The 18,442-nt window shown below is 54.3% G+C and overlaps 1 protein-coding gene across 1 annotated transcript in view; it reads right to left on the minus strand.

Annotated features, from left to right (window-relative positions):
• The window catches only part of LOC116947856 (SPARC-related modular calcium-binding protein 2-like), a 38,510-nt gene extending 20,443 nt beyond the window's left edge, over window positions 1-18,067 (minus strand). The window contains exons 1-9 of the mRNA XM_076071095.1: window positions 16,030-18,067; window positions 8,342-8,528; window positions 7,580-7,686; window positions 4,515-4,614; window positions 4,063-4,113; window positions 3,231-3,281; window positions 2,116-2,149; window positions 939-982; window positions 551-634 (exon numbers count right to left, since the gene is read on the minus strand). Coding sequence (XP_075927210.1) covers window positions 551-634; window positions 939-982; window positions 2,116-2,149; window positions 3,231-3,281; window positions 4,063-4,113; window positions 4,515-4,614; window positions 7,580-7,686; window positions 8,342-8,528; window positions 16,030-16,122 — 751 coding nt within the window. The 5' untranslated portion in view covers window positions 16,123-18,067. The remainder of the gene's footprint in view (window positions 1-550; window positions 635-938; window positions 983-2,115; window positions 2,150-3,230; window positions 3,282-4,062; window positions 4,114-4,514; window positions 4,615-7,579; window positions 7,687-8,341; window positions 8,529-16,029) is intronic.
• Between the last annotated feature and the right edge of the window lie 375 nt (window positions 18,068-18,442).

The raw sequence follows: 18,442 nt of genomic DNA on the forward strand, positions 1-18,442 counted from the left end.
ACACGCAACACACACAAAAACTACACATGGCAAATACAAACATCTATACATACACCTAGGCACGAAGACGAAGATCCCCCTCTATAGCCTTAACAGACTGCGGGGAGTAAGTGCTGTTAGCGAGCTCCACCCCCATGCACACACGTACCCACACACACACACACGTACTCACACACACACACACGTACTCACACACACACGTACTCACACACACGCACATACCTTCATAATATGTCAATTATGATAGTGCTACAATCGCTCTGAACAGAATCTGGCAGCGTCGACTGGCGCGGCGGAGAAAAGGGAAAGTATTCTTCAACGTTCGATTTATGTCCGCATAAACATGTTGGTATGTCTCGTGTCAAACAGTCGTTATTGCCCATGTTTATATTTACATCATTCGCTCGACTTTTATTTGTTTTGCTTTTGCAATTTTTCTGACCCCCCCATCCACCTTCTCCCCCACCACCCTCCCCCTCCCCCGGCCTTCATTCCCACTCTCTTGAGTTCCTACCTGGTCACACGGAACCGACTGGAACCTTTCACTTACCGGTGCTCTTCACGGGCACTCCCACGCGGCCCGATCTCTTCCCAATGTTGCTCTTCAGCAGCGTGGGCTCCCGAATCTCTGAACCTGATTATGGGGGGGTTTGGGGGGGGCACGGTGGTGGTGGTGGGGGGCAGCAGTGTCAAGAAGAACGCCGCTACAAATTGGTCGTTAAATCGTTGCAAATAGTCACACGCTTCGTGGTTCAAATGTCAGGTGTTTCGTAGCGGCAATTCCGGAATCGCAGTCGCGGAGTGGGGAGAAGAGAGTAGGGGGGGGGGTATAGTGGGGGGGGGGGCAGGTATAGTGGTATAGTGGAAGGGGGGGCTGAGTCACGTGACAGAGATGTGGCGCGCGGGGGGGTGGTGGGGTGGGGGTATTCGCGTGGTACCTGTCCTGTTTCTCTCCTCCGCAGTTCCAGCGCGGCCCGGATACCTGGGTGCACAAAGCACAAAGGTCCCCCGTGTAGCCTTCAAGAGACCGTTGGGGCAAGTGCCGTTTGCGAGTAGCACCTATGAAGGCCGACGCGGCACACGAGGGGGTGGTCGACACGGCACCACGCCCGACCGACTTTATCTCCCCAAATGATGATGATGTTTTTTTTAACACACACGGCAACATGTACCTATTTGAGGCCGAGTAGACCTAGGGGAAGCACAGGAGCAGTTTCGATGTTCGCCACCGATGTGTCGCCGCGAGCGGGATTCGAACTTGGGTCGCCGGGTTCGTAGTGCCGTGGTGCGCTAACCACTACGCCTCCCGCTCCCTCAACTATCGCGAATCTGGGGCGGCACGTAACCCAGTGAAACGCACCTACAGCAGACCGCGGCATAACCCTCTCCCGGACCAAGGAACCGCCCGCACCCAACATGACAGTCATTACCAATGCCTCCCCCGCCTCTTTCAAGACGTACTGACCACGTGTGTGTGCGCGCGCGCGAGCGTGTTACAACACGTGCGTGCTGTAACACGTGTGTGCGCGTGCGTGTGCGCGCGTGCACACGTGAGGAACGGTGGTGTGGCGGTGAGCGCGACGAACCTGGCGACCCGGGTTCGATTCCCGCTCACGGCCAACAACGGTGAAGATTATCTGAACTGGTCTCGGGCCTTCCCTAGGTCGACTCAGCCTCAAATGAGTACCTGGTGCGATGTGTAAACATCGCCATTAGGGAGACCAAGGCGGCCGGGCGTGGTGTTGGCAACCCACCCCCAAGTGTGCCGTGTCGGCCGTTATAGGTGCGGGCTAACAGCACTTGCTGCTACAGTCTGTTAAGGCTATACGGGGGATCTTTGTCTCTTTGCGTGCACACGTGATGCAGTATAAGCCGACAGGTGAGCGTCGGTACCGTTAGTAGTGGGGCAAAGTTAATCAAATCAATTTTAATGTAAATTTGCATCACAGGGCCGTCATGAGTCCACTGAGAAGCAGTGTTTTACGGTTAATACACGCGCAGTATTATCCAGGGCGGTCGCTCGTTCGGAACCGCGAATCTCGGTGATCATTCATGAGCAATTGGCGGGTGATAATGAAGAATACTGACAGAAGATGATGATGATTATGGTCCTACCTGGTGATGTCACCATCACCGTCTTGCCACACACCTGCCAGAGACACACAAGACAGACACACACACTACTTAACGCAGACAGACACACACACTACTTAACACAGACAGACACACACACTACTTAACACAGACAGACACACACACTACTTAATACAGACAGACACACACACTACTTAACACAGACACACACACTACTTAACACAGACACACACACTACTTAACACAGACAGACACACACACTACTTAACTAAGACAGACACACACACTACTTAACACAGACAGACACACACTACTTAACACAGACACACACACTACTTAACTAAGACAGACACACACACTACTTAACACAGACAGACACACACACTACTTAACACAGACAGACACACTACTTAACACAGACAGGTACACACACGACTTAACACAGACACACACACTACTTAACACGGACAGACACACACACTAATTAACACAGATAGACACAGACACTACTTAACACAGACAGGCACACACACTACCTAACACAGACAGACACACACACTAATTAACACAGATAGACACAGACACTACTTAACACAGACAGACACACTATTTAACACAGACAGACACACACACTACTTAACACAGACACACACACTACTTAACTAAGACTAACGATACCCGGTATAGTACTATGCTCATTGTATAGACAAAGATCCCCCGTATAGCCTGAACAGACTGTTGGGGCAAGTGCTGTTAGCGAGAAGCACCTATGAAGGCCGGCACGGTGCACGAAGGGGTGGGTGGCCAGCAACCGGGCCTGGCCGCCTTTGTCTCCCCAGTGGGGAGGCCCAGGACCGGTTCAGATCATCGTCACCGATGTTGGCCGTGAGCAGGATTCCAACTCAGGTCGCCAGGTTTGCAGTGAAGTGCATTAACCGCTACACTACCGCTCCCACACACGCGTGTACCCACACACACGCGTGTGCACACACATGCGTGTACACACACACACGCGTGTACACACACACGTGTACACACACACACAAAGCTCTCCACGTGTGTCCTACACAGACTGGGGAATCGTTCGAGTGTGGAGTTGAGGCGCCATTATGAATCGGGCATCCCGAGCGCTTTACCTCCAGACTCCAACAGCCGAGGCGCATGGACGAGTGGATCCAAGATCGATTCTGCGTGACAGCCACCATCAGCACCATCATCACTACCATCATTAACACCATCATCATCACTATCATTATTAGCACCATCATCAGCACCATCATCATAACCACCATCATAAGCATCATCATCACCATCATCATCACCACCATTATCAGCACCATCATCACCACCATTATCACCATCATTAGCACCATCGTCAGCACCATCATCATCATCAACAACATAATACGTACACACACACAATGGAAAGATATTTTCTAACCAGCTTACGGCCCAATGGGAAGACGATAATCGAGATGATGATGGTGGTCATGGTAGTGATGGGAGGTCACATGGCCCAGCGGTAGCGCATTTCCCGCTTTGTTGCAGAGGTTCACGGTTCGCATCCAAGCGGCCGCCCTGTTTGACACTGCGTTATAACTGCAAACAATCCTACTACTAATGCACGCGCCATCCGCTTCACTCACAGCGGACGCGAACGATTCCGTGGCATCGTTCGCAAGAGCAGTGGGACATTTGTGCGCCGCGCATCACGGTTCCAAGTTTTTTTTAAACCAAATTTAAAAAAGAAAACGCCGCTCTAAATGACTCGAATGGTATCTACGTAACAAACAATCGTCACGCCCCGACGGCGAAAACTTGTCAGGACCCGCCTGTCAAGAGAGTCTCGAGACTCTGTGGTGCTCTGCTGCTGCTGATGATGATGATGATTATCCTGCTGCTGCTGATGATGCTGATGATGATGCTGATGATGATGATACTGCTGCTGCTGATGATGATGGAGCTCACTGTCATTCGCCTTGCCGTGAGTGTTGGTCCGGATTCGCTGCGGGGGTCCTCCTGTGGGCACAGAGCACGGCCGCGATCCCCTTGAGCCCCCGTGAGCCCCCGTGAGCCCCCGTGAGCCCCCGTGAGCCCCCGTGAGCCCCCGTGAGCCCATGTGAGTCCCATATCCCTTGTGAACCCCGTAACCCCCGTGTCCCCCATTGTCCCCCGTATCCCCCGTGTCCCCCGTGTCCCCCGTGAGCCCACACCCCAGTCAGTATCCCCATGGCCCCCTACCCCGACACCCCCATTCCTCTATACCCCTATACCACCCCGGGCGGATATGTCCCCATATCTCAATGCTTGCGTGCACCCATGACTCCCATGCCCCCATGCCCACCGTGCCCCCCCATGCCCCCTATACCCCCCATGCCTCCCATGCCCCCCATGCCCACCGTGCCCCCCCACGCCCTCACCCGTGCACTGTGGGGTGCTGGCCTCCACGGAAGATCCGCTGATGGGGCGCCCCTGGGGGGTCACGCACCAGCAGTAGCGGGTGAGGTTGTGACACTGAACCTGTTGGGGGGGGGGGGGTAGTGAGTCAGGTTGTTGTGACACTGAACCTGTGGGGGGCGGGGGGGGGGTAGTGAGTCAGGTTGTTGTGACACTGAACCTGTGGGGGGGGTAGTGAGTCAGGTTGTTGTGACACTGAACCTGTGGGGGGGGGTAGTGAGTCAGGTTGTTGTGACACTGAACCTGTGGGGGGGGTAGTGAGTCAGGTTGTTGTGACACTGAACCTGTGGGGGGGGGGTAGTGAGTCAGGTTGTTGTGACACTGAACCTGTGGGGGGGGGGGGGGGTAGTGAGTCAGGTTGTTGTGACACTGAACCTGTGGGGGGGGGTAGTGAGTCAGGTTGTTGTGACACTGAACCTGTGGGGGGGGGGGTAGTGAGTCAGGTTGTTGTGACACTGAACCTGTTGGGGGGGGGGGGGTAGTGAGTTAGGTTGTTGTGACACTGAACCTGTGTGGGGGGGGGGGGTAGTGAGTCAGGTTGTTGTGACACTGAACCTGTGGGGGGGTAGTGAGTCAGGTTGTTGTGACACTGAACCTGTGGGGGGGGGGTAGTGAGTCAGGTTGTTGTGACACTGAACCTGTGGGGGGGGGGGGTGTAGTGAGTCAGGTTGTTGTGACACTGAACCTGGGGGGGGCGGGGGGGGTAGTGAGTCAGGTTGTTGTGACACTGAACCTGTGGGGGGCGGGGGGGGTAGTGAGTCAGGTTGTTGTGACACTGAACCTGTGGGGGGGGGGTAGTGAGTCAGGTTGTTGTGACACTGAACCTGTGGGGGGGGGGGGTAGTGAGTCAGGTTGTTGTGACACTGAACCTGTGTGGGGGTAGTGAGTCAGGTTGTTGTGACACTGAACCTGTGGGGGGGGGGGTAGTGAGTCAGGTTGTTGTGACACTGAACCTGTGGGGGGGGGGGTAGTGAGTCAGGTTGTTGTGACACTGAACCTGTGGGGGGGGGCGGGGGGGGGTAGTGAGTCAGGTTGTTGTGACACTGAACCTGTGGGGGGGGGGGGGGTAGTGAGTCAGGTTGTTGTGACACTGAACCTGTGGGGGGGGGGGTAGTGAGTCAGGTTGTTGTGACACTGAACCTGTGGGGGGGGTTAGTGAGTCAGGTTGTTGTGACACTGAACCTGTGGGGGGCGGGGGGGGTAGTGAGTCAGGTTGTTGTGACACTGAACCTGTGGGGGGCGGGGGGGGTAGTGAGTCAGGTTGTTGTGACACTGAACCTGTGGGGGGGGGGGGTAGTGAGTCAGCTTGTTGTGACACTGAACCTGTTGGGGGGGGGTAGTGAGTCAGGTTGTTGTGACACTGAACCTGTGGGGGTAGTGAGTCAGGTTGTTGTGACACTGAACCTGTGGGGGGGGGGGGGTAGTGAGTCAGGTTGTTGTGACACTGAACCTGTTGGGGGGGGTAGTGAGTCAGGTTGTTGTGACACTGAACCTGTGGGGGGGGGGGGGGGTAGTGAGTCAGGTTGTTGTGACACTGAACCTGTGGGGGGGGGTAGTGAGTCAGGTTGTTGTGACACTGAACCTGTGGGGGGGGGGGGGGTAGTGAGTCAGGTTGTTGTGACACTGAACCTGTGGGGGGGGGGGTAGTGAGCCAGGTTGTTGTGACACTGAACCTGTGGGGGGGGGGGGGTAGTGAGTCAGGTTGTTGTGACACTGAACCTGTTGGGGGGGGTAGTGAGTCAGGTTGTTGTGACACTGAACCTGTGGGGGGGGGGGGGGGGTAGTGAGTCAGGTTGTTGTGACACTGAACCTGTTGAGGGGGGCGGGGGGGGGGGTAGTGAGTCAGGTTGTTGTGACACTGAACCTGTGGGGGGGGGGTAGTGAGTCAGGTTGTTGTGACACTGAACCTGTGGGGGGGGGGTAGTGAGTCAGGTTGTTGTGACACTGAACCTGTGGGGGGCGGGGGGGTAGTGAGTCAGGTTGTTGTGACACTGAACCTGTGGGGGGCGGGGGGGTAGTGAGTCAGGTTGTTGTGACACTGAACCTGTGGGGGGGGGGGGGTAGTGAGTCAGGTTGTTGTGACACTGAACCTGTGGGGGGGGGGGGTAGTGAGTCAGGTTGTTGTGACACTGAACCTGTGGGGGGCGGGGGGGGTAGTGAGTCAGGTTGTTGTGACACTGAACCTGTGGGGGGGGTAGTGAGTCAGGTTGTTGTGACACTGAACCTGGGGGGGGGTAGTGAGTCAGGTTGTTGTGACACTGAACCTGGGGGGGGGGGGGTCAGCGTGAAGGGTCCTGGTGGCAGAGCCGTCCCTAGGGTACGGGGAATCGGGGCGAACGCCCGGGGCCCCGCGCTTTGTGGGGGGGGGGGGCGCCCTTCCACGTCGTGGCGTCGTACGTGATCATAATCATTCCAGTTTGGGGTGAGTTGCTTTGGGCCCCTAGGGACGGCACTGCCTGGGGAGGGGGAGGGGGGCATGGATACCCAAAGCCACCCTTTTACATCCACTCCACGTGCGTGGCTTGATGATGATCATGTGCATGATGACGGCCGTGATGATGATGATGTTGTTGATAATGATGCTGATATTGATAGTGCTGCTACTGATCAGGATGATGCTAATGCTCCTGCTATTACTGATGCTGCTGCTGATGATGCTGTAGATAATGATGTTGCTGTTGCCGATGATATTGATATTGATGGTTATGATGACGCAAATGGTGATGATGCTGATGCTGCTGCTGATGCTGTTGATAATGATGTTGTTGCTACTGCTGATGATGATCCTGATATTTATGCTAATGATGATGATGATCCTGATATTTATGCTAATGATGATAATGATCATACTGATATTCATGCTTATGATGATGATGATACTGATATTTATGTTAATGATGATGGTGATTATGATGATACTGATATTTAGGCTAATGATGATGGTGATGCTCATACTTATATTCATGCTAACCATGATGATGGTTGTGATGATGCTGATGATGCTGCTGATGATGATGATGCCGCATGCCTGCGAGTAGCTCCCGTCCGCGTTGCACTCCGGGATGAAGACGGCGCGGGTCTCACGCCTCGCCTGCTTCTGCGCGTGCGAGCGCTCGGCCTGGCACCGCGACATCTCTACACACCCACAAAAGACAAAGGTCCCCCGTGTAGCCTTCAACAGACTCTTGGGCAAGGGCTGTTCGCGAGTCGCACCGACGGAGGCCGGCACGGCGCACGAGGGGGTGGGTGGCAAAGCACCACGCCCGGGTCGCCTTTGTATCCCCAGTGGCGATGTTTACACACCGCACCAGGTACTCATTTGAGGCCGAGTCGATCTAGGAGAGGCTCAGGACCGGTTCAGATAATCGTCACCGGTGTTGGCCGCGAGCGGGAATCGAACCCGGGTCGTCGGGTTCGTAGCGGAGCGCGCTAACGCTGCATTACAGCTCCCCACACACAAATACACACGTGCGTTCACACACACACACACAAATACACACGTGCGTACACACACACGTGTGTACACACACATGCGTACACACACACACACACGTGCGTTCACACACACACACACACGTGCGTACACACACACACGTGCGTACATACACACACGTGCGTACACACACACGTGCGTACACACACACACAAGTGTGTACACACACACACGTGTGTACACACACACGTGTGTACACACACACACGTGCGTACACACACACACACACGTGTGTACACACACACACACGTGTGTACACACACACACGTGCGTACACACACACACGTGTGTACACACCCTTGCACCGGCCCCGGTGCGCCACGCTGAGGAGGGGGTCCTTGCACCGCGCGCGCCGCAAGTCGCAGTGCGAGGCGAAGGTTCGCCCATCGGACGCGCAGAGCGGGCGGCGAGGGAGGCCCGCGGTCTGGGAGGGGCACTCGAGCCTGAGACACTCCCGCTCCGCCTTCTGCTCCCCAATCAACATCTACACAGGGGGGTAGAGTCGTTCATTCATTCATTCATTCGTTCGTTCATTCACTCGAGCCTGAGACACTCCCGCTCCGCCTTCTGCTCCCCAATCAACATCTACACAGGGGGGTAGAGTCGTTCATTCATTCATTCATTCGTTCGTTCATTCACTCGAGCCTGAGACACTCCCGCTCCGCCTTCTGCTCCCCAATCAACATCTACACAGGGGGGTAGAGTCGTTCACTCATTCATTCATTCGTTCATTCACTCGAGCCTGAGACACTCCCGCTCTGCCTTCTGCTCCCCAATCAACATCTACACAGGGGGGTAGAGTCGTTCATTCATTCATTCGTTCGTTCATTCACTCGAGCCTGAGACACTCCCGCTCCGCCTTCTGCTCCCCAATCAACATCTACACAGGGGGTAGAGTCGTTCATTCATTCATTCATTGGTTCGTTCATTCACTCGAGCCTGAGACACTCCCGCTCCGCCTTCTGCTCCCCAAACAACATCTACACAGGGGGTAGAGTCGTTCATTGATTCATTCATTCGTTCGTTCATTCACTCGAGCCTGAGACACTCCCGCTCCGCCTTCTGCTCCCCAATCAACATCTACACAGGGGGGTAGAGTCGTTCATTCATTCATTCATTCGTTCGTTCATTCACTCGAGCCTGAGACACTCCCGCTCCGCCTTCTGCTCCCCAATCAACATCTACACAGGGGGGTAGAGTCGTTCATTCATTCATTCATTCGTTCGTTCATTCACTCGAGCCTGAGACACTCCCGCTCCGCCTTCTGCTCCCCAATCAACATCTACACAGGGGGGTAGAGTCGTTCATTCATTCATTCATTCGTTCGTTCATTCACTCGAGCCTGAGACACTCCCGCTCCGCCTTCTGCTCCCCAATCAACATCTACACAGGGGGGTAGAGTCGTTCATTCATTCATTCATTCGTTCGTTCATTCACTCGAGCCTGAGACACTCCCGCTCCGCCTTCTGCTCCCCAATCAACATCTACACAGGGGGGTAGAGTCGTTCATTCATTCATTCATTCGTTCGTTTATTCACTCGAGCCTGAGACACTCCCGCTCCGCCTTCTGCTCCCCAATCAACATCTACACAGGGGGGTAGAGTCGTTCATTCATTCATTCATTCGTTCGTTCATTCACTCGAGCCTGAGACACTCCCGCTCCACCTTCTGCTCCCCAATCAACATCTACACAGGGGGGTAGAGTCGTTCATTCATTCATTCATTCATTCGTTCGTTCATTCATTCGAGCCTGAGACACTCCCGCTCCGCCTTCTGCTCCCCAATCAACATCTACACAGGGGGGTAGAGTCGTTCATTCATTCGTTCATTCGTTCGTTCATTCACTCGAGCCTGAGACACTCCCGCTCCGCCTTCTGCTCCCCAATCAACATCTACACAGGGGGGTAGAGTCGTTCATTCATTCATTCATTCATTCGTTCGTTCATTCACTCGAGCCTGAGACACTCCCGCTCCGCCTTCTGCTCCCCAATCAACATCTACACAGGGGGGTAGAGTCGTTCATTCATTCATTCATTCGTTCGTTCATTCACTCGAGCCTGAGACACTCCCGCTCCGCCTTCTGCTCCCCAATCAACATCTACACAGGGGGGTAGAGTCGTTCATTCATTCGTTCATTCGTTCGTTCATTCACTCGAGCCTGAGACACTCCCGCTCTGCCTTCTGCTCCCCAATCAACATCTACACAGGGGGGTAGAGTCGTTCATTCATTCATTCATTCATTCGTTCGTTCATTCACTCGAGCCTGAGACACTCCCGCTCCGCCTTCTGCTCCCCAATCAACATCTACACATGGGGGTAGAGTCGTTCATTCATTCATTCATTCGTTCGTTCATTCACTCGAGCCTGAGACACTCCCGCTCCGCCTTCTGCTCCCCAATCAACATCTAAACAGGGGGTAGAGTCGTTCATTCATTCATTCATTCGTTCGTTTATTCACTCGAGCCTGAGACACTCCCGCTCCGCCTTCTGCTCCCCAATCAACATCTACACAGGGGGGTAGAGTCGTTCATTCATTCATTCATTCATTCGTTCGTTCATTCACTTGAGCCTGAGACACTCCCGCTCCGCCTTCTGCTCCCCAATCAACATCTACACAGGGGGGTAGAGTCGTTCATTCATTCATTCATTCGTTCGTTCATTCACTCGAGCCTGAGACACTCCCGCTCCGCCTTCTGCTCCCCAATCAACATCTACACAGGGGGGTAGAGTCGTTCATTCATTCATTCATTCATTCGTTCGTTCATTCACTCGAGCCTGAGACACTCCCGCTCCGCCTTCTGCTCCCCAATCAACATCTACACAGGGGGGTAGAGTCGTTCATTCATTCATTCATTCGTTCGTTCATTCACTCGAGCCTGAGACACTCCCGCTCCACCTTCTGCTCCCCAATCAACATCTACACAGGGGGGTAGAGTCGTTCATTCATTCATTCATTCGTTCGTTCATTCACTCGAGCCTGAGACACTCCCGCTCCGCCTTCTGCTCCCCAATCAACATCTACACAGGGGGGTAGAGTCGTTCATTCATTCATTCGTTCGTTCATTCACTCGAGCCTGAGACACTCCCGCTCCGCCTTCTGCTCCCCAATCAACATCTACACAGGGGGGTAGAGTCGTTCATTCATTCGTTCATTCGTTCGTTCATTCACTCGAGCCTGAGACACTCCCGCTCTGCCTTCTGCTCCCCAATCAACATCTACACAGGGGGGTAGAGTCGTTCATTCATTCATTCATTCGTTCGTTCATTCACTCGAGCCTGAGACACTCCCGCTCCGCCTTCTGCTCCCCAATCAACATCTACACAGGGGGGTAGAGTCGTTCATTCATTCATTCATTCATTCGTTCGTTCATTCACTCGAGCCTGAGACACTCCCGCTCCGCCTTCTGCTCCCCAATCAACATCTACACAGGGGGGTAGAGTCGTTCATTCATTCATTCATTCGTTCGTTCATTCACTCGAGCCTGAGACACTCCCGCTCCGCCTTCTGCTCCCCAATCAACATCTACACAGGGGGGTAGAGTCGTTCATTCATTCGTTCATTCGTTCGTTCATTCACTCGAGCCTGAGACACTCCCGCTCTGCCTTCTGCTCCCCAATCAACATCTACACAGGGGGGTAGAGTCGTTCATTCATTCATTCATTCGTTCGTTCATTCACTCGAGCCTGAGACACTCCCGCTCCGCCTTCTGCTCCCCAATCAACATCTACACAGGGGGGTAGAGTCGTTCATTCATTCATTCATTCGTTCGTTCATTCACTCGAGCCTGAGACACTCCCGCTCCGCCTTCTGCTCCCCAATCAACATCTACACAGGGGGGTAGAGTCGTTCATTCATTCATTCATTCGTTCGTTCATTCACTCGAGCCTGAGACACTCCCGCTCCGCCTTCTGCTCCCCAATCAACATCTACACAGGGGGGTAGAGTCGTTCATTCATTCATTCATTCGTTCGTTCACTCGAGCCTGAGACACTCCCGCTCCGCCTTCTGCTCCCCAATCAACATCTACACAGGGGGGTAGAGTCGTTCATTCATTCATTCATTCGTTCATTCACTCGAGCCTGAGACACTCCCGCTCCGCCTTCTGCTCCCCAATCAACATCTACACAGGGGGGTAGAGTCGTTCATTCATTCATTCGTTCGTTCATTCACTCGAGCCTGAGACACTCCCGCTCCGCCTTCCGCTCCCCAATCAACATCTACACAGGGGGGTAGAGTCGTTCATTCATTCATTCATTCGTTCGTTAATTCACTCGAGCCTGAGACACTCCCGCTCCGCCTTCCGCTCCCCAATCAACATCTACACAGGGGGGTAGAGTCGTTCATTCATTCATTCATTCGTTCATTCACTCGAGCCTGAGACACTCCCGCTCCGCCTTTTGCTCCCCAATCAACATCTACACAGGGAGGTAGAGTCGTTCGTTCATTCGTTCGTTCGTTCATTCACTCGAGCCTGAGACACTCCCGCTCCGCCTTGTGCTCCCCAATCAACATCTACACAGGGGGTAGAGTCGTTCATTCATTCATTCATTCGTTCGTTCATTCACTCGAGCCTGAGACACTCCCGCTCCGCCTTTTGCTCCCCAATCAACATCTACACAGGGGGTAGAGTCGTTCATTCATTCATTCATTCGTTCGTTCATTCACTCGAGCCTGAGACACTCCCGCTCCGCCTTTTGCTCCCCAATCAACATCTACACAGGGGGGTAGAGTCGTTCGTTCATTCGTTCGTTCATTCACTCGAGCCTGAGACACTCCCGCTCCGCCTTTTGCTCCCCAATCAACATCTACACAGGGGGTAGAGTCGTTCATTAATTCATTCGTTCGTTCATTCACTCGAGCCTGAGACACTCCCGCTCCGCCTTTTGCTCCCCAATCAACATCTACACAGGGGGGTAGAGTCGTTCGTTCATTCGTTCGTTCATTCACTCGAGCCTGAGTTACTCCCTCTCCACCTTCTGCTCCCCGATCAACATCTGTACGGGGGGGGGGGGGGGAGAGTCATACGCTTATTTGGATGAATTCGTTCACAAACTCATTCGTTCATTCATTCGATTCATGCGTTCGTCAAATCGTGTCCGAGACAGTCCTTCCGCCTTCTGCTTCTCTTCACGGCCGTTCGTTCATTGAGAAATGTATTCCGTTTTCCTTCAGTCATTCACTCTTTTTTTCACACCCCGTCTCTGGCAATTAATTAATTGTTTTCTTTCATGCGTTCATCCATGCTGGAGTCGCGCCCGCTTCGCTTTCATGACACGGGGAACGTGAGTTAAATAATGAATTCACTCGTCATGTTTCGTTCCATTCACGCGTGCATTCGTTCACTCGTGCGTGGGGCCACTCCGCTTATTATATTTTCGGACACGGGGGGGAGGGGGGGGGGCAAGGGGTTAGACACCGTTCATTAATGAATTATCTAGTGAACTCATTCATCCGAGTTTCGTTCATCCGTGTCTGTGACACGGTCGTGTGCTCGTCGATCGTCATTTAAATGCTGGAGGGGGGGGGGGGGCACACGGCGAGGCGCTACGCATTTTGTCATTCGTTATTTCATTGAGTAACGCATTCATTCATTCACTCACTGAAGCTCGAGGCATTGCCATTGAGCAAATCTGCTCCCAAGCAGACATCAACTGGCAGTAAAGAAACACCATTCGTCCATTCATTGAGTCATTCGTCAATTTACTCCTTTGGTTCCCCATTCATACTACGAGGCTGGACTAGGCTTGAAGTCATTTGAGAGCACAAATTCACCGTTAATCATTATTCATTCACTTGGTCATTCGCGTCTGAGACATTCCCGCTCCGGCGTTTGCTCCTCAATGATTGGTTTGCGGGTTAAGATGTCAGAGGTAAGCGCCTACTAATTCCTGCAGCGTTTATTCACACATTCGATCATTCACTGGTTCGTAAACAAAATATCTCGCGGTGACCTGCGGCCAGGCACGCGAGCAATTGAATCACAACCACCACCATCATCATCATTAGCATGGTCATCATCATCAAACACAAAGATCCCCCGTGTAGTCTTCAAAGACTATCGGGGCAAGTGCTGTTAGCGAGCACGGTACACGAGGGGGTGGGTGGCCATCACCACGCCCGGCCGCCTTTGTCTCCCCAGTGGCGATGTTCACACACTGCACCGTGTACTCATTTGAGGCTGAGTCGACCTAGGGGAGGTCCAGAACCGGTTCACATAATCGTCACTAGGTGTTGGCCGTGAGCGGGATATCGATCTCGGATCGCCGGGTTCGTAGCGCAGCGTCGCGCTAACTACAACACGACCGCTCCCCACAATCATCATCACAACCAGTGCCGAATTATCCTAGCAGCATACGTCGCTACTACATATGTAGCTGCTACATATGTAGCAGCTACATATGTAGCAGCTACTTGTGTAGTAGCTACGGGCCCCGCACTTTCAAGGGCCCCGCGCGAAATGCTTTCAAGCTATCAATTCCGAATCAGTGATTCTGCACTTGCTCTACTACTATAGTACTATACCGCCTTCAACTTTTATGAATGACTGGGTGTTTAAGGTTCGCGATTTGTCGTATTATCTGGCTGTACGCAAATTAAAAAATACAATGACTTTGCTATGAAAGTTATACATTTGTGTTTTAATATTTTTTTTATATTTAGGGCCCCTTTATAACATGCTACAGGCCCCGCACTATCTTAATCCGGCACCGATGACAACCACTACCACCATCATTGATACAATTAACAGGGTCATCGTATCCGATGGTGAGTAACGTATACATCATCATCGCCATTATCACCATCATCATCATCACTCAAGCGCATTGAACTTCGAACCCCCAGACATAAGTTCCGTTCACGGCCACGGCTAACATCAGTGGCGAGATAATATCTAAACCAGTCCTGTGCAACTCCGCTCCCATCCCCCACCACTCTCCTTTTCCAACGCGCACTGACCAGCGTGGTGAAGTATGGTCAATCAACCCCCCCACACACACACACACAATGGGTAGACAAAAGGATGTACTTCCTAATGAAATTATTTGTTCACTGATTTATTAAACACATTTTTCAACTATTTTTAAAATTATTTTACCAGGCAAGGCCCACTGAGGTGTATAACTCTTTTTCAGAAGCGACCTGCCCACAAATCATAGCATAACGAAGCGACTGCTAATAGTGAAATGTATCGCAGCCAGAGACTCTAAACGCGTGGTGACGTTGATTCTAACCGTGGATGGAAAAAAATCGGAGGACCCGGAGAAAAATCCACGCGACCACAGGGAGAGAGAGAGAGACGCGCAAACTCCAAATACACAGCAGCAGGCGTCAGTGTTGTGGGAGGTCGAACCGGCGACCTCCTGTATACCACGCGAGGTAGTCAACATCTACGAGCCACCGTGGTGCATCAATTCGTTCGCTTTCTTTGTCAGCTCTGTGCTCCCCCTGTGGGTATCTAAGGTCACTACGGGGGGGGGGGGGGAGGGGGGGGGGCGTCACGAGGAGGGGCAGCGTCATTTAACGCATTCATTCGTGCGTCCATTCATTCCGTTACACGAGAAGCAAGGCGATAGCGGAGCGAGACGCTTCATTCATGGATGCATCGTTTGCGCATTAGCTCGTCCATTCAATCAGTCACGCGAAGCGAGGGCATTGTGCAAAGTCGCTACATCAGCTGATGATGCTGCTGCTGCTGCTGATGATGATGATTGACACTTTCGATGTTGATGCTGCTGCTACTCATTCTGCTGCTATTGATGAGGTGGGGTTCCAATGTTCTCCAGAGCTGCTGTCATTGATGATGAAAATGTTGCTGCTGCTGATGATGATGCTGTTGCCGATGGTGATGCTGTTGTTACTTATGATGATGCTGCTGTTGCTGATGATCATGCTGTTGTTGATGATGATGCTGCTGTTGCTGATGATCATGCTGTTGCTGATGATGATGTTGCTGCTGCTGCTGATGATGATGATGTCCGCTCACCATGAGCCCGTCTCGTTGCGCCGCGACAAGCCTCAAGAAGAAGCAGAGCGCGGCCCAGGCTCCGAGCGCCACCACCCCGCCTCCAGCCTCCATCCTCCTCCTCGCGTCCCTCCTCCTCCCCGTGTCCCCCTCTCACCGTGTCTCTCTCTCTCCCTGTGTCTCTCTCTCCCCGTGTCCCCCTCTCTCCCCGCGTCACTCCCTTTCCGTTCCCCTCTTTCCGCGTCACTCTCCGCAAGTCACTCTCTCCCCGTGTCACCCTCTCCCCGTGTCACCCTCTCCCCGTGTCACCCTCTCCCCGTGTCCCTCTCTCCCCTTGTCACTCTCTCCCCGTGTCACTCTTTCCCCGTGTCACCCTCTCCCCGTGTCACCCTCTCCCCGTGTCACCCTCTCCCCGTGTCACCCTCTCCCCGTGTCACTCTCTCTCTCTCCCCGTGTTCCTCTCTCCCCGTGTCCCTCTCTCGCCGTGTCCCTCACTCCCCGTGTCTCTCTCCCCCCGTGTCTCTCTCTCACCGTGTCCCTCTCTCCCCGTGTCTCTCTCTCTCCCCGTGTCCCTCTCTTCCCGTGTCTCTCCCCCCGTGTCTCTCTCTCACCGTGTCACTCTCTCCCCGTGTCTCTCTCTCCCCGTGTCTCTCTCTCCCCGTGTCTCTCTCACCGTGTCCCTCTCTCACCGTGTCTCTCTCTCTCCGTGTCTCTCTCCCCGTGTCTCTCTCTCCCCGTGTCTCTCTCTCCCCGTGTCTCGCTCTCTCCGTGTCTCTCTCCCCGTGTCTCTCTCTCTCCCCGTGTCTCTCTCTCCCCGTGTCTCTCTCTCTCCGTGTCTCTCTCCCCGTGTCACTCTCTCCCCGTGTCACCCTCTCCCCGTGTCTTTATCTCCCCGTGTCACCCTCTCCCCGTGTCCCTCTCTCCCCGTGTCCCTCTCCCCCCGCGTCACTCTCCCCCCGTGTCACTCTCTCCCCGTGTCTCTTTCTCCCCGTGTCTTCCGCGGTGATACCCTCCACGGCTGCCCCCCCCCCCCCCGGTCTCTCCTCGGGATGACGACGACGGTGGTGGTGGCTGCCCCGGTAGAGTTTCTCAGCGACCTCCTCGTCAGTTCAGCTGGTGTCTCCTATCGCCGGCCCTCCCCCCCTGCTAGCCCCGCCGGTAGCCTCCTTGGTAGCTCCCCTCCACGGCTCTTGGAAGTCCCCTCGGTTGCTCACTCGGAGGATCCCGTCGGCTGCTCACTCGATGTTAGTCCCCTCGGAGCTTCCGAGACAATTCCACCGGAGGCTCCGCTCTGTCGGTCGCTCCCGGGGTGGCTCTGCTGGCTCCCTGCTGGCTCCCCAGTGGCCCCTTGCTGGCTCTCCGGTGGCTCACCGGTGGTTCTCCGGTGGCTCCCTGTCGACTCAACGCTTGCGCCCTGCCGGCTCCCTGCCGGCTCTTCAACGGCGCGCGTGGCGTGGCGGCTCCACAGGGAGAGAGAGAGCCACACTCACCTCGCTCGGAAACTTCTCCCGACGAGGCTCCTTGCAAGTCCGAGTGAAGATCCCTCTCCTCTCTGCCTCTGCCTCTCAGCCCTTTCCCCTCCTCTCGTTCAGTCGCTCGCCTCTCGAATCTCTACCCCTTCCTCTCCTATCTTCCTTCGCTCGACCCCCTCTCGTCTCCGCTGTCTGCGAGCTCCGCTCTCCCCTCTCCTGCCTTCTCTCCGATCTTCACCTCTCTACACGCTCCGATTCGCCTCGCCGCTCCTGATCTCTGCTCTCCACTTACGGCTCCCACGCCCCTCTCTCTCTCTCTACGATTTCTCGTCCGAGAGTCGCTGTTGGTTCAGCGGCCCCAACTCGCTCGCCGCCTGATTCTGCGGAATCATCGCCGTCGAAGTTGACTGGTGATGCTAATTAGTGATTGTAATTAATTACGACATATTAATGATGATGGTGATGATTGAAGGTGGTGAGATGATGATGACCGAGGAGGCTCATTCACGGCGAAGATCGAAGCGCTGCAGCGCTGCAGTTGTGATGAGTGCGATGGTGCCAAGTGCCGCACGACCCTATCACACTCACCACCCTCCCCCACCATCTCACCCTCCCCCACGCACTCTCCCCCCCAACTCTCACCCCCCGTCTCTCTCTACACCCTCTCCCACTCTCCCCCCCTCTCTCTCTACACCCTCTCCCACTCTCCCCACCCTCCCACTCTCTCTCGCTACACTTTCTCCAACTCTCCCCACCCTCCCTCCGACCTATCCACCCTCCCTCCCACCCACTCGCTTACTCTCCCACTCGCACATTATCTCTCTCTACACCCTCCCCTCTCTACACCCTCTCCCCACCCTCCCACTCACTCTCGCTACACTTTCTCCAACTCTCCCCACCCTCCCTCCGACCTATCCACCCTCTCTCCCACCCACTCGCGTACTCTCTCACTCGCACATTAT

Source organism: Petromyzon marinus, chromosome 31 (assembly GCF_048934315.1).
Source record: "Petromyzon marinus isolate PM22_M1 ecotype Great Lakes invasive population chromosome 31, UKy_Petmar_22M1.pri1.0, whole genome shotgun sequence".
NCBI lineage: Eukaryota > Metazoa > Chordata > Hyperoartia > Petromyzontiformes > Petromyzontidae > Petromyzon > Petromyzon marinus.